Consider the following 13726-nt stretch of genomic DNA (forward strand, 5'->3'; position numbering starts at 1 on the left):
CAGATTAATTCTAACATCGAAACAGCCATTATCACACAGACGCAGATACGATCAGGCTAAGTGTCGGAGCTTTTGATTTATTTCATTTTAAATCCAACACTTTTGGCTCACTAACTCTATAAGCTTTCTGGATGGCTAAACAGGAGGCCCAGCACAAATGAATGATATGACCAACAAGACAAATGATCAGATTTGTGTAGGTTGCATGTATATTAACTCTCTGGGGCTGTTGTGCAGTGAAGGACTGCAGAACACGTGTGAGTGATTTGGCTCTGGAGCCCAGAAGGCCAGGGAGAGAAATCCACATAGCTGATGACGGACACTTTGTTTGGCTTGTAACGCTAGAACAGGATAGGAAAGAATAAATCAATCAATCATGTCTGAACTGTCAGGACTAGCATGTGGCCCTCTAAAAAAAACCACTGAGATCAGAAAATATATACATTCTCGCTTAAAGGTTGTAAGAAAGCACTGATTTTGACGTTAATGAGCCGTAATTCGATTTTGAGATAATCTTCCAGCAAGGTATTGTGGGTTTGTGTTGGAGGATATGCCTGACATCTTGCACTCTTAAAACGATAGTTCACCCTACAAATATGCATACTCATGTTGTTCCAAACCTGTATGAATACATTTTTTTTTTCCTCCAGACCACAAAAGAAGATATTTTGAAAAATATTTGAGTCTGTTTTCTCTCCCAAATATCTCGTTTCACTGAAGGTCATACAGGTCTGGAATTACAAACTTACATAATAGAAGTGCTGATAATATTAGCATTAGCATCTAAAACCATCAACATACTTTTTGTAAGGGATGAAACTATTGATTTTTGTAAGTGTAATGCTTAAAGGGATAGTTTTGTCATCATTTACTTATGAGTTTGTTTCTTCTGTTGAGCACTAAATAAGATATTTTAAAGATTGCTGAAAGCTGACGGTAGACATAGTATTTTTTTTCCTACTATGGAAGTCACTGGCTACCATCAACCGTTTGAAAACCAACATTTCTTCACGATATCTTATTTTGTGTTCAACAGAAGAAAGAAACTCATACAGGTTTGGAACAACTTGAGAGTGAGTAAAAGATGACAAATAGTCATTAGTTTTTGGGAGAACTATCCCTTTAATGTAAGGGTCGAGTCATTATTGCTGCGGAGAGCCATTAGAAAAGTGTTTATGAATCTTCATTGAGTAACTTTTGTTTTATGTGCACAATAAGGGCGAGAGATCCCTCCCTCTTTGCCTGAAATGCTGCGTGCATCAGAATGATGCTCTGCGGTTGCAAAGGCCAGTTGTCAGAGTGACTTTGCATTTGCTGATAGCTCATGGAAAACATTGCTCCATCTCATTAAGTTATTGCCATCATTTTTATTCTTTATGGTCGTGCGGGCTACCGTCCCTCATCCTCTTTTCACATTCATTTTCTACATATCTATGATTAATGGTAGATGTCGAACCGTAGAGTGAGCGAGCATCTTCGAAGGTGAGATCATAATTAGTTTAGCTGTTGCAGGCCCTCCAATGGCGCATCTGGACGGAAAAATTACCCTATAGGAAGCTTGGCGGCGCCCCAAAACTTTTTACTGATACGTTGTGAAACACCCGATGAATCAAGTGCCCCTTTCCCTGCCAAAAAAGCTCTACCGACTCGATGCCAAAATTATGTCTGCAGAAAGCTTTCCATTCTAAATGTATTAGAGCACAATTAGGAGCATTGTACTTTTCTGGCAGGAGAAATGTGCTCCCTGCGCAAGCCGTCTGAAGTTAGGCTAAATAAATCGTACACATTCTATAAGCCTAAACGAGTTTTACAGGGTCCATAAGCGAGATAATTCCTGTGATTTGCCTCGGCTGACTCTCGGGATTCACTTTTTAGTTCTGTCCGTTCCCGGCGGATGATTCATGCGGCTATATCTCTCTCCTTTTTTCCCCTACTTGAGCTTATGTTTTCCCCTTCTCTCACAGTCGAGTGCAATATTTCAAGCTACTAGATATTTTGAGTTGCGGCCATGTATTTAAAGGTTCACGTCATGCATGTGTTTGAGAAGAGACATTTATTGAAAGATCAAAATATTTATGTCAGGCCGGTGCGAGCGACCCAGTTTGAAGCTGGCGGTGTTGTCGCTGACACAGTGGTATCTAACAAAGTCTATACATCACAGGAAGTTTAATTAGTGTTGGAATCAGCTTGTTTCTATTAATCATGCCTAATCCTGGCTTTCTGATTGGACGCATTGTGTCTGTCTCCATCAGAGCTGTCAAATCCAGCTACACCCTACTGAGTCTTGGGATTTTTTTGCCTTTTTCCTACCTTTCTTGCTCGCTTTTTACATTCAGCTCCCATCTCCATGCTGAGCTTGAATCTCAATCCCTCTTTTTCTCTGCAGCTCGTTTTTTTTTTTTTTTTTTGAAAACTCATTTTGGCTCTCTTTGTTTTTTATGATTTCAGAGACGGCGGGGCTCGGGGGTCTTCTGCGCCAACTGTCTGACCACCAAGACCTCGCTGTGGAGGAAGAATGCCAACGGCGGCTACGTGTGCAACGCGTGTGGCCTCTATCAGAAGCTGCACTCGGTAAGGGGGAAACTAAGAAAACATCAGTGCAAACGCCTCGCCAGCCCACCCACAAATCGCAGAAACAGAGTTCAAATGAATGGAGAGGTGACAGCGTAGCAGCTTCGGTTTGATCGCTTCATTTCCGCGCTGTCAGGCGAGGATCCCGAGGGAATAGCCCTTTTGGCCTTCCCCATACCCTGAAGCCAGCTAATGGCCCTATGGAAGTAATTTTGCACCAGCTGGGAGCCCTACTTCCCACAGTCCTAACAAACACCTGACCTTAAAACCTGAGACGGACACAATGGCTCCTGGCACAACCTTAAAACCCCAGTCGAGACGGATGACTTTCTTTCTCGCGTGGATCACAAAAAGAGACGTTTAGCAGAATGTCCAAGCTGCCTTTTTCCATACAGTGGTTCTAGTTCCCATTCACCTTCATAGTATAGAAAAAAGCAGCTTGACATTCTGTTAAATATCTCTTTCTGCATTCCAAAGCCTATAAAAGTCATTGTTTGGAAGGGTGAAAAAAAAAAATTCCTCTATGGAGAAAATTATTTTTAACGTTTAAATACAGACTTTGAGCTACAAGGTTGTTAATCAGTGATAAATGCTTTTGTTAAAGCCATCCACCCTAATTATTTATTTATTATTTTTTAAATAATCATGTTTAACAGCAGAATTCCTGGTGAAAAACTACATTTCACCTGGTGAAAAAAATCCAACAGTCAGAGACTTATGATATATATATATATATATATACTTTCCTGCTTCAAATCAAAGTTTTTAGTGTTGTGATTCACCTCGTGGCTGGTTGATTTGATTCATAGCTTATAACTCTTTAAAAAATCTCTATGAGAAAAATTAATTGGAAAAATACTTCCGGAAACAAGGCCACTGAAAAAGTGGGTGGACACTGTTGCACTTACTCTACACACGCTTTCAGCTTAAATGCATAAAGCAAAGTTAGAAAGTGTGTAATTGTGCCCAAAGAAAAGAAACTGCTCGTTTCTGGACTGGGTCACAAAATGACTTAATTTGATTTGCTTCATTGCCTCGCAGTTCTCTGCCCTCCCAATTTAATTCTGATCATTAATGTCCATCTGTGACTGTACCTAAAGCTTTGTCTGCATCCTTGAAAGTGTTCTAGTGTTCTTCTACTTCCTTTAAAAAGGCTGTCTGGATAAACGTGACGAGTAAACAGACATGTGAGTGATTAAGCCGGAGAAACAGAAGCAGTATTGTGCACGGACTTAACGTTGCTTTCGCGTTTAATCTTTGGAGCTCCTTCAGAATTGGGTCAGGTCTGTGAGTGTTTCGGTTTTTTCCTGTCTTGATATGCAGTGTTGGAAGCGCTCTTTTTCCTCAGTGGCCTCGGGCTTTCGGGAGCAGAGCCTGGGTGGCACGGACTCGGATACAGGGGCCGACTGAATCAGTGTGGTCGACTGGGGTAAAGCGGTCCGGCACCGGATCACAACAGGCTCTTTCAGGGGCCACGGCACCTGGTGGCTCGACCCCTCACATCTGCCTCATCACAGAGCCTGCGATCAATGAGCGCTTCACAGACAGGCCTGTGAAATACTGTACGCTCTATTTACTGCCCCACATTAAACACTGTCTGGAGTAAATACGTTTCCTCACGCCGTACGTTTTTCTAACTTTGACATTTATGTTGGACTTCCATCAGTCTTTGCTCAGGGTTCCTGAGACACAAACAGTGGGGTGGCCGTGGCTTTCAGGGAAACGGAAACCATTTTTGATAGCTTTACAACTGAGATCACATTGATATTAAAAGCAGAGGGAAGATGGATTTAATGAGAGTGGCTTCAGTTATTCTTCAGGCCTAAAGTCAGTACATGGAGAGAACAATGAAATATTTATGAGAATTATTGCTCAGATGGCTTAATTGTTCTCACTTTTTGTGCTGAATTTCATGTCTTTCTAAGCATTTTAAAAATCTAAATTGTAATGAATGCACTGACATTTATTGTTATTGGTGAATTACCACATTTAGATGCAAATAGTAGCTGTATTATAGGAACATTAATTTCTACTAATCTTATGGGTTTTTTTTTTTTGGATTGTCTTGGTTCTGAATCCAGTTACAAATAATGATTCGTCTCCTTAACGATTTTATTTTGAAATGTTGAGGAAGCAAGAATAGACATTGATTTGAAAACCGTTCAAAAGTTTGGGGTCTGTATGAGGTTTTTTTTTTTTATGTTTATGTTTATGAAAGACATCTCTTATGCTGAGCAAGGCTGCAATTATTTGATCAAAAATACAGTAAAATCCTGAAATATTATTATTATTATTATTATTGTTACAATTTTAAATGGTTTTCTATTTTAATATATTTTAAAAAGTAATTTATTCCTGTGATGCAAAGCTGATTTTAGTCTTGAGTGTCACATGATCCTTCAGAAATCATTCTATGCTGATTTGCTGATCAAGAAACATTTCTGATTATTATCAATTGAAAATTGTACTCTCCCCAAACTTTTGAACTGTAGTGTACAATAATAATAATTCAGCATTTTCATTATTGCTCCAATACCCATATCTTGTGTTTAGTGAGATTGAGGCATGTTGTGTGTTTCTCCAGTGCCCAGGCTGTACAGAAGTGACATGCAAACCACTGAAAACCTTTAAATAAACACAGGAAATGCATTGCTGACAGAAAATATTGTAATTCACATTGATCTTCTTGATAGTAGCAGATTTTAATATGGCAAGGCGACTCTGTCCATACTGGAAGAATGTAGACAATCCAGAACGTTAATGAAGGAAAGGCATAATAATCATTGGTTCTGGAATATTTGATGTAATCTGTTATGGCCTTAAACCTTCTGATACTCTCCTCTTCTTGTGCTTATCTTGAAAAGAGAAGTTGGGTTTTTTTATTCACGTTTGTACGATGATTGCATCTAGTTCTGGTGAATTTCCCTCGGCTTGTCTACAAAACTAGCAAAATCATATTTGGATCTGTATTTTATTAGTTCTATCTCAGTGCTCATCTTTGGTGATAGTTAATATGTGTGGTGAGATGATCTAAAGCCAGCGGTGGACTGAATGGACAGTCTTTTCTTGCTCTTCTCCATGTTCTTTCACTGTAAAGTAGCTTCTGCAGTGGACCATCAGGTTGTGTACACGTCACACTCCACTAGAAGCTAATAAACAAGATGTAGAGACGTCTCTCGAAGCCCTCAGGATCCCTCGAAACACTACAGATTGGATGCAGGATTTGTTTGCGTGATGTTTCTGTTTCTGGTTTCAGCTAGAAGATGCTGAGTCATCTTCAGTAGTTTGATTCGCGGAGCCGAGGAAAGACGCTGGGGCTGTTAGTAGAGAATGTCTTGCAGTCTTTCAGGTTCTTGGTTTGATAAATAATCGAGTGACTGTTTCAGTGATGGCGCTGTGACGCGGGCCAGCGGAGACTGTGTCCTTCATGTCCGCCTGGCAGTCGGCTTCCAGTAGTATTTTTATACTTTTGAATAAAAACTTTTATATGCTGTACAGAAATCATTTCATAATAGCACCTCATAAAAGCACACTGTAGAGAGCCCTAAATGGAGGTCTGGACTCCTCATGCCAGAACACATTGCAATAATAAATGTCTGTCAGATTTTATCTTCTAATAATCGGACCCGACATGCGGCGTAGCCATGTGTCAGTGCCCGACATAAAACTCACCGTCATGATACTTTTCAGAAAGAATATGTCGAGCGTTCTGAATTCTGACCACCCGTTGGAACAAGAAAGCCCAAAAGATAGAAATAAATAAAAAAGCTGGAATAGCAGACAGGTTTTGTTCACGGACAGCGCGGTCGAGACGGTCGAGCATTAAATACCTTTCAGTGTTTAAAACAAACGTTTTCTCTGTTTCACACGAGGGTCTTTAGATCTGAGGCACTTAAACCACATTAAAAAGATAGAGAGACACCCAAGATTGCTGACTAGCAAAATATGTATTTATATACAGTGTACTGTATGTATACAAAATACAACTTTTTTAGTTAATACAAATACATTTTCTTTTTGTGTCGTACACAATTATTATATTTTTTTTGGTTTATTTTTGATTTATCTTATACAAAATAAGACTTTTTGTATAATTGATTTTCTTTTTATCTTTGTCATTCACATTTATTATAAATATTTTGTGTGTTTTTTGCACATTTTAGTATCATACACACTTATTATATTTTGGCTTATTTTTTATTGAATTTTTTCCAAAATGAGACTTTTTGTAGAATTAATGTTCATTTTGCGTCATGCACATTTTAGTGGCGTACACATTAATTATATAATTTTTATAATTTTTTTGTGTGCATTTATTGTGGGGGCGGGGTAGTTGCACATTTTAGTGCTTTTAAAATTAATAAAAATAAAATTATTATTATTTTAATTTTTTTTAAGAAACACAAAAAGCTATGTCTGATAGAATGATCTCCTTTTCTAGTTGTCTTCATACTGTGCAATGCTTAACTAGTATTATTAAATAGTATCACCAAACTTAATCCCCCTTTTCTCAGTAGTTTTATAGTAAGTAGATGTAATCAAAGGCTTTAGTTTTAGACTTGTATTGTCTCTGTTCTAGTTTGATATTTGAAACAGAAAAGCCAAGAACTCATAGCCAACTGATAAATCAAGCAGTGTCCGTTTAAAAAAAGGAATAATCCAGAGTTGGACAGAAGAGATGTCCGCTCAGTCCTGTGCAGTGAGGGCCTGACAGGGTCCAGCAGTAGAGGGCACTCTTTCTTTATCTGCCGTTTATCCCGTCCTCTCTTCAGACAGACAGCCGGCCTGACGCTTGCATTTTAACACCATCCATCACAGCGCATTAACTGAAGTTAAGCAACACAGAGAGATTTGTTTTAGCTGTAACTCCGGCCCCCAGTGGTCAAACATTCTTGAAAATATGCATCTCCTGTTTCTTCCCCCAGAACATATGGTGCGGAGCCAAAGGCGGTTGATTCAGGCGGCTTTGTTGGAAATACATGTTTGCATAAATAATTTTTTTATGTACGGCTTTTAAAGGGTACCAGAGAAATATGTTCCTTCTCTCATACTGAAACACTTAGCCATCCCAAGCCTCCCGTTCTTTCCTTATCCGAGCTACAAAGGCGAGTGGCGACCCGACGCCTGACGGGACTCCTCTGCCAATTATCTCTGGCTCTGGGTGATCGTGGGTGATCTCTGGCTTGGAAGAATGTGTCTGGCAGTGTAGCAGAGACTAGATGAGTTGCGTCACCTTACTGAAGTTTCCCCCGAGCCGCTGCCTACCAGGACAGAATCTCGAGCTCAGGAAAATAGATTACAGACAAGTGCTCCATTATTCCCTCCAGTCGCAGGTCTGCCACCAGAGGAAATATGCATATCTCTCATCTCTCCAACCACAGTAGTTTCCATTTTAGCGTAGACGTAGAGGATGAGAAATGAGAGGGAACATACGGTTACCTCTGGCGCTTTCTCGTAAAGTAGCACGATTGATAACGATTCCACTCGTCGATTTCGGTCTCTCTCTGGTAGTCGAGCTGAAAATCTCTTCTGTTGTTCGCTCATGTGTTTGTGGACTCGTTGTACTTCCTTGATTTTTGGAGCTTGGCTATGTAGTTCAGTGAAAATAAAGCTGTAATTAATAGGCATTTGATGTCAGATTATTACGCTAACCAGTCTAATTACAGGAGTGTGTCCTGTGAGTCCCAGAAGGGATGACTGATCATTTGACTGAAATCACAATATTAGATCAAAGACCTGTTTATGAGGCTTTAAATGAATCTGGTTCAGTCTCTCACACACACAGGGAAGCTTGTGAGTATTTGTTTGTGTGGTTCACACTCATGGAGGTTGTAAAAAAAGAAAAACATTCCCAAATAAACTATTAAAATGTAATATTTCTAACATAGACTCTCTGGTTGCGACTTTGTTCTTTAGGCTTTTAAAAATGTATTCTTTGTATTCTTGTTGTTTTAACATTGTTTTGATGATTGTGGTTTATCTAGCAAGTAAATCATAATTAAAAACTGTACACCTCTGTAATTATTCTCAAAAAAAAAAAATGTAAATATATTTTTTCAAGGTAAAACATTTTACCTTGAAAAATGCAAATGCATCCATTTTGTACAAATGTAATGAATTATTCATTACTAATACATATATATATACGCTTTATTCCTTTCCTGAATTTTTATTGTTTATTTGAATAAATGTATAGATACGAAAAATTACAATCATATCATTGATACCAATTCCAACAAAGATATAGCTAATAATTCATAAATACACTAAAAAGCCTTTTTTTCAATATTTCCACGTCAAATTAAACTGAATAATCCTTACATATTATGAATTTAGAAACTAGAGCCTAATAACACATTTTATATAAATCTTAAATTTAATTTATTTTTTATTTTTATTTATGAATACGAATCACATATGCTAAATGGTCCATTCCCTTGTTCCATTAAGATTTATACAAAATGTTTTATTAAGCTTTTTACTCATTTCAAATTCTTAATACATAATATGTAAGGATTATTCAATTCAATTTTGATGGAATTATACTATTAATAGAAATGCGTAAATCTTGAAAAAAGGCTTAAACATGTTTTGACTGTAAAATGAATTGTTAATCACTAATTCATAAATATGAAGTACTTTCATCATTTCTACCACAACTTCAACATAGCTCTGAAAAGTAATTTCCACGTCTCTTTTCCAGACCCCCAGACCGCTGAACATTATCAAGCAAAACAACGGCGAGCAGATCATCCGAAGACGGACACGCAAGCGCCTGAACCCGGAGCCCGTCCCGCAGGAGCAGGTGGGGTCCAAACAGCAGCGGGTCAACAGCGAGGAGCGTCTCAACGGCAGCCCGTTGGAGAGGAGGACTGAGGAACCCGGATCCGACGGCTCTTTATCACGTGCCGAGGCCCAATCCCAACTGGCCAAATATGAGTCTTACGGTCCCTCAGGACCCAAAAGTCACCCTAGCCCCCTCTCAACCCACGCGTTCCTCGTCAACCAGACGCTGGAGATCCACAAGCGTATGCCTCCGCTGCATATGCACAAGAGTCCCGCGGACGGAGGGGCCGAGGGGAACGGGCTTGGATCGGGACCCCACGTTGGGGACGGTAAGGGTGGCTCGGAGCGGGGCAGTCCCATCGAGAAGTACATGCGCCCGTCAAAGCAGGCCAGCTACTCTCCTCCTGGAAGTCCCATTGAGAAGTACCAGTACCCGTTCTTCAGCCTCCCCTTCCTCCACAACGACCTGCAAAACGAGTCAGACTGGTTGCGCTTCTGGACTAAGTACAAGATGTCAGTGCCGGGCAACCCGGGTCATTACCTGAGCCCTGTAGCCGGCCTTCCCAATCCGTGCCAAAGCTTTGTGCCTTACCCTGCCTTCAGCTTACCTCCTCATTTCCCCCCACCGACCCCATCCGGTCCCGAAAACGACACGCCTCTCGACCTCGCCATGAAACATTCCAAACCCAGTCCGACGCCCAACGGGACCCCCGTCGCTGAGAAACGAGCTTCGCCTGTTTCCGAGACGGAGGAACCCGAAGAGGAACGCTCTACTTCCCAAACCCCCAAGCCGGAGAAGGTGGATCAGGCCACGCAGGACGAGCTCTCGAGTAAATGCGCTCACTGTGGGATCGTGTTCCTGGACGAGGTCCTGTACGCCCTACACATGAGCTGCCACGGGGAGAGCGGGCCCTTCCAGTGCAGCATCTGTCTGCACTCCTGCTCCGATAAATACGACTTCACAACTCACATCCAGCGAGGCCTCCACCGGGCCGTCCCCGAGGCCAGCGCCGAACCCTCCAACCAATGAGTCCCAGCACAACCAATCCCAGTGCTTGAAACGTGCCAAGGCGGATCAAGGTGCCTAATGCTAGAAACTTCAGTCAGCTTAGCATTTCTGTAGGAGCTCCCAAACACACACACACACTTTTAAAGACTTTTTGAAGACATCGGTACATGTAGCTACTCAAGATATATTTTCGTTAGTCCAGATGTGTAATTTTCGACAAGGCAGTTCAGCAAGCAAGGTACATCTACTCAAACTCAATGCTTCGTCGTCGTCGTCGTGTGTATCCACAGATTTATGAAATGTTGTGATGAAAATGAGGATGTGTTTCTGCATGTGTGGCTCAGTGTAGGAAACTAACAAACATCCAGCATCCTCAGGGAATGTGTATGGCTGAATTAGACAACATTTATAGTTAACATACTAAATGTCTTATGGTTTTCTCTTCGTTTTTCTGAAGTGAAATTGTTAGGTAACTCAAGTCACAGAATTCCATCGGAACTTTTAAAGCTGCTGCCTTAGTTGCTGGGATGCAATTCTTATTACTCTAGAAATTTGGGAAGGAATAAAAAAACCTATTTTTTTTTTTCTAGGTTGTTAATAGTAAAATCACATTATCAGTGCCTGATATATTGTACAAAGTATTTTCTACATGAGATGTTGATATGCATCTGAATAAGGGCCCGGAGTTTGGCTCTGACAAACGTTTACATTTGCAAATGTAGCAAAACGACGTAATGAAGCAACACCTGAACTTTTTCTTTTTCCACGAAAACAGTAAGACAATTCAGTTTCCTTTCCTCCAAAGGTGGAATATTAAACAAAAGTACTATGTTTTTCTCTTTGGCCACAAAAGGGCACTATTCATTCCGAGCTTGTCGTTTTCCGTCGCCTCTCCTCACCCGTGTACATGTGCTTGTTAGTCGATGAAGAAGCTTCTTGCATTGGACTGAAGTCTTCCTGTATTTTTCTCCTGCTCTTCTGATGCCGAACATTCAAGGGAAGCCGATTCTGCTGCGCTTTATTTGGTCCTTTTATAGGAGCCAGTGCTCTATAATATAAAAAATAATAACTTTCTGCCAGTCTAAATTTATTGTTCCACCTTTAATTCTAAAGAGCAGATGTTTTTAAATTTGAGATGATTCTGAAACGTAATAACTGCAGGTGTTTCTGGTGCCTTTCCATGGCAGTTGTCTCAAAGAGGCGTAACATTATTTATATTGTTGTTTCACCCAGCTGTACTTTGGTTTTTGCTTCATGTGGAGTCGAGTCGGACTGTCTACCTGAGCAACTGAACAAGTAATAATGAGCTCAGAAATAATCCAAACGTGATTCATCAAGTCAAGCGCTTGATATCTCCTATAAAGCTGTTTATGCATCTTCACGGTTCATTTGAAAAGGGGGGAAATATCATTTGAACCCTCGCAGAATCTGTTTTTGTTTGCTTGCAACTTTTTTGTCGTTGTTGCGCTTGTCCTCCACGTTCGCTCCTCTTCACGGCCACAGGTTCAGTGAGTCACTGCTCGGACTTCAAACAGATATTATTTATATGAACTGGGGAAAAGAGATGAAAATGTCTCTCTGTCTTTCTCCGAAACTAGCCTTACAACGCTGCTTAACTGCAAATGCCTCTTAAAGATAACTGAAATCATTATAAACCGTCGCTTTTCAACAAACCATTTATACAGTTGGGTATTAAATAACATATTATTGTTATTTTTTATTTTTTGTCTCTAAATGTTCATTTTAATTTGAAAATGTTAATGCTTGCACTTCAGTTACTCTGTTGCAAAAGAAAGATGAAATGTGTTATTAGCATGCTAAGTACAGGTACTGCATTATAATAAATGAACGAGATCTTGCCGATGTTCGAAGGTCTTAGCAATATTGAAACACAAGGAGTATTTGATGGAGCCTGGAAGCTTGTTTGGTCAAGGTGAAGGGCATAAATATGTAAATGTTTTAACCATTATTCTTAGAATGTTATTGTTTTTACACTTGCTGCATTTAAAGTGCATAGATGATGATTTTAGGATATTTTCTTTCTTTTTTTTTCAGCTGCCACCTTAACTTTGTTTTATTTTGTTTTGTTTTTTCTTTTTCATTTTTTTTTTTTTTTGTGTGGTAGGTTTTTACATGCAAAAAGATTCAATAAAGATGGCAAAGATGTCTGTTACATCTAAACTTGAATAGTAATGATGATGACGATGATAATAATAATGATAATAATAAAATAATAAAACATTTTAGCAATTATCTGTGTACCTTATTGTGTATCATCAGAATGTGTTTTTTTAAATCGTAATTCTATAAATTAATTGCAATTTATTCATTCATTTGATTAATTCTGCTCACTAAGGTTGCATTTGATTATTTATATATATATATATATATATATATATATATATAAATTAGCATCATTACTCCAGTCTTCAGTGTCACATGATCCTTCAGAAATCATTCTAATATGATGATTTGATGCTCAAGATACATTTCTGATTATTATCAATGTAGAAAAGCATTATACATTTTTTAATTTATTTGAAATATAAATATTTTGTAACATTATAAATGTCTGTACTTTTGATCAACTTCATTTACATTTATGCATTTAGCAGATGCGAATAGAGGAATATAAGCAATTCAATCCATACATTCATATATAGATATTGCACAAATGGGTCATATGTTAGCTTTTTCTATTCATTTATTTAAAGTAAATTAAAGTAAAGTAAAACTGGATTAAACAATGTTCCCTGTTGTTTTGATGCCAGCTCTATTGATAATTCTGTTCAGTCAGGAGAGCTGATCTGACCTTTTGACGGATGATAAACTTCTAGTCTGAGGATTGTAGTGTCCCTGTGCTCGCCGCGTCACATGACACACAACCGGATGAAGCCTCTGACCTCTCACAGCGCTGTGAGGAACTGCTATTGATCGCTGTCCAATAGTTTTGTCTCATGTCCTACAAGACTGTTGGTTAAAGGCTTGTTATATCCAGTCATTCAGGGCAGGATCCAGTCTAAAGCACTGATACGCTTTACACTAGTTTAACTGGCATGTTTATCGTGTCTCAAAGTCAAGACTTGTGTTTTCAAATATTCAGAGAGAAAGGTGACATCCTGACAGCTGGCATGTGAAATCTCAAAGCTCTTACAGAAAATCTATTAATATGAGTTGAGCTAATTCCAGTAAAACATTCATAAAATATAGTTTATTGTGTAAACACTGAGGAAAAAAAAAACATTGCTGTAGAAGAAATTTTTCACTCAGAAATTGCAAGTAAATTTCAGAATTACAAAGAAACGGCAAGTAACACACACACACACATATATATAGTGACTATATATATATATATATATA

The 13726-nt window shown here is 39.1% G+C and overlaps 1 protein-coding gene across 6 annotated transcripts in view; it reads left to right on the forward strand.

The window, feature by feature from the left end:
- Window positions 1–12612, forward strand: part of trps1 (trichorhinophalangeal syndrome I) — a 114556-nt gene extending 101944 nt beyond the window's left edge. For all 6 annotated transcript variants that reach the window (XM_079878301.1, XM_079878306.1, XM_079878305.1 and 3 more), the window contains 2 exons: window positions 2449–2571; window positions 9275–12612. In XM_079878301.1, coding sequence (XP_079734427.1) covers window positions 2449–2571; window positions 9275–10387 — 1236 coding nt within the window. In that variant the 3' untranslated portion in view covers window positions 10388–12612. The remainder of the gene's footprint in view (window positions 1–2448; window positions 2572–9274) is intronic.
- The last annotated feature ends 1114 nt before the right edge of the window (window positions 12613–13726 follow it).

Source organism: Squalius cephalus, assembly GCF_949319135.1.
Source record: "Squalius cephalus genome assembly, chromosome: 8".
NCBI lineage: Eukaryota > Metazoa > Chordata > Actinopteri > Cypriniformes > Leuciscidae > Squalius > Squalius cephalus.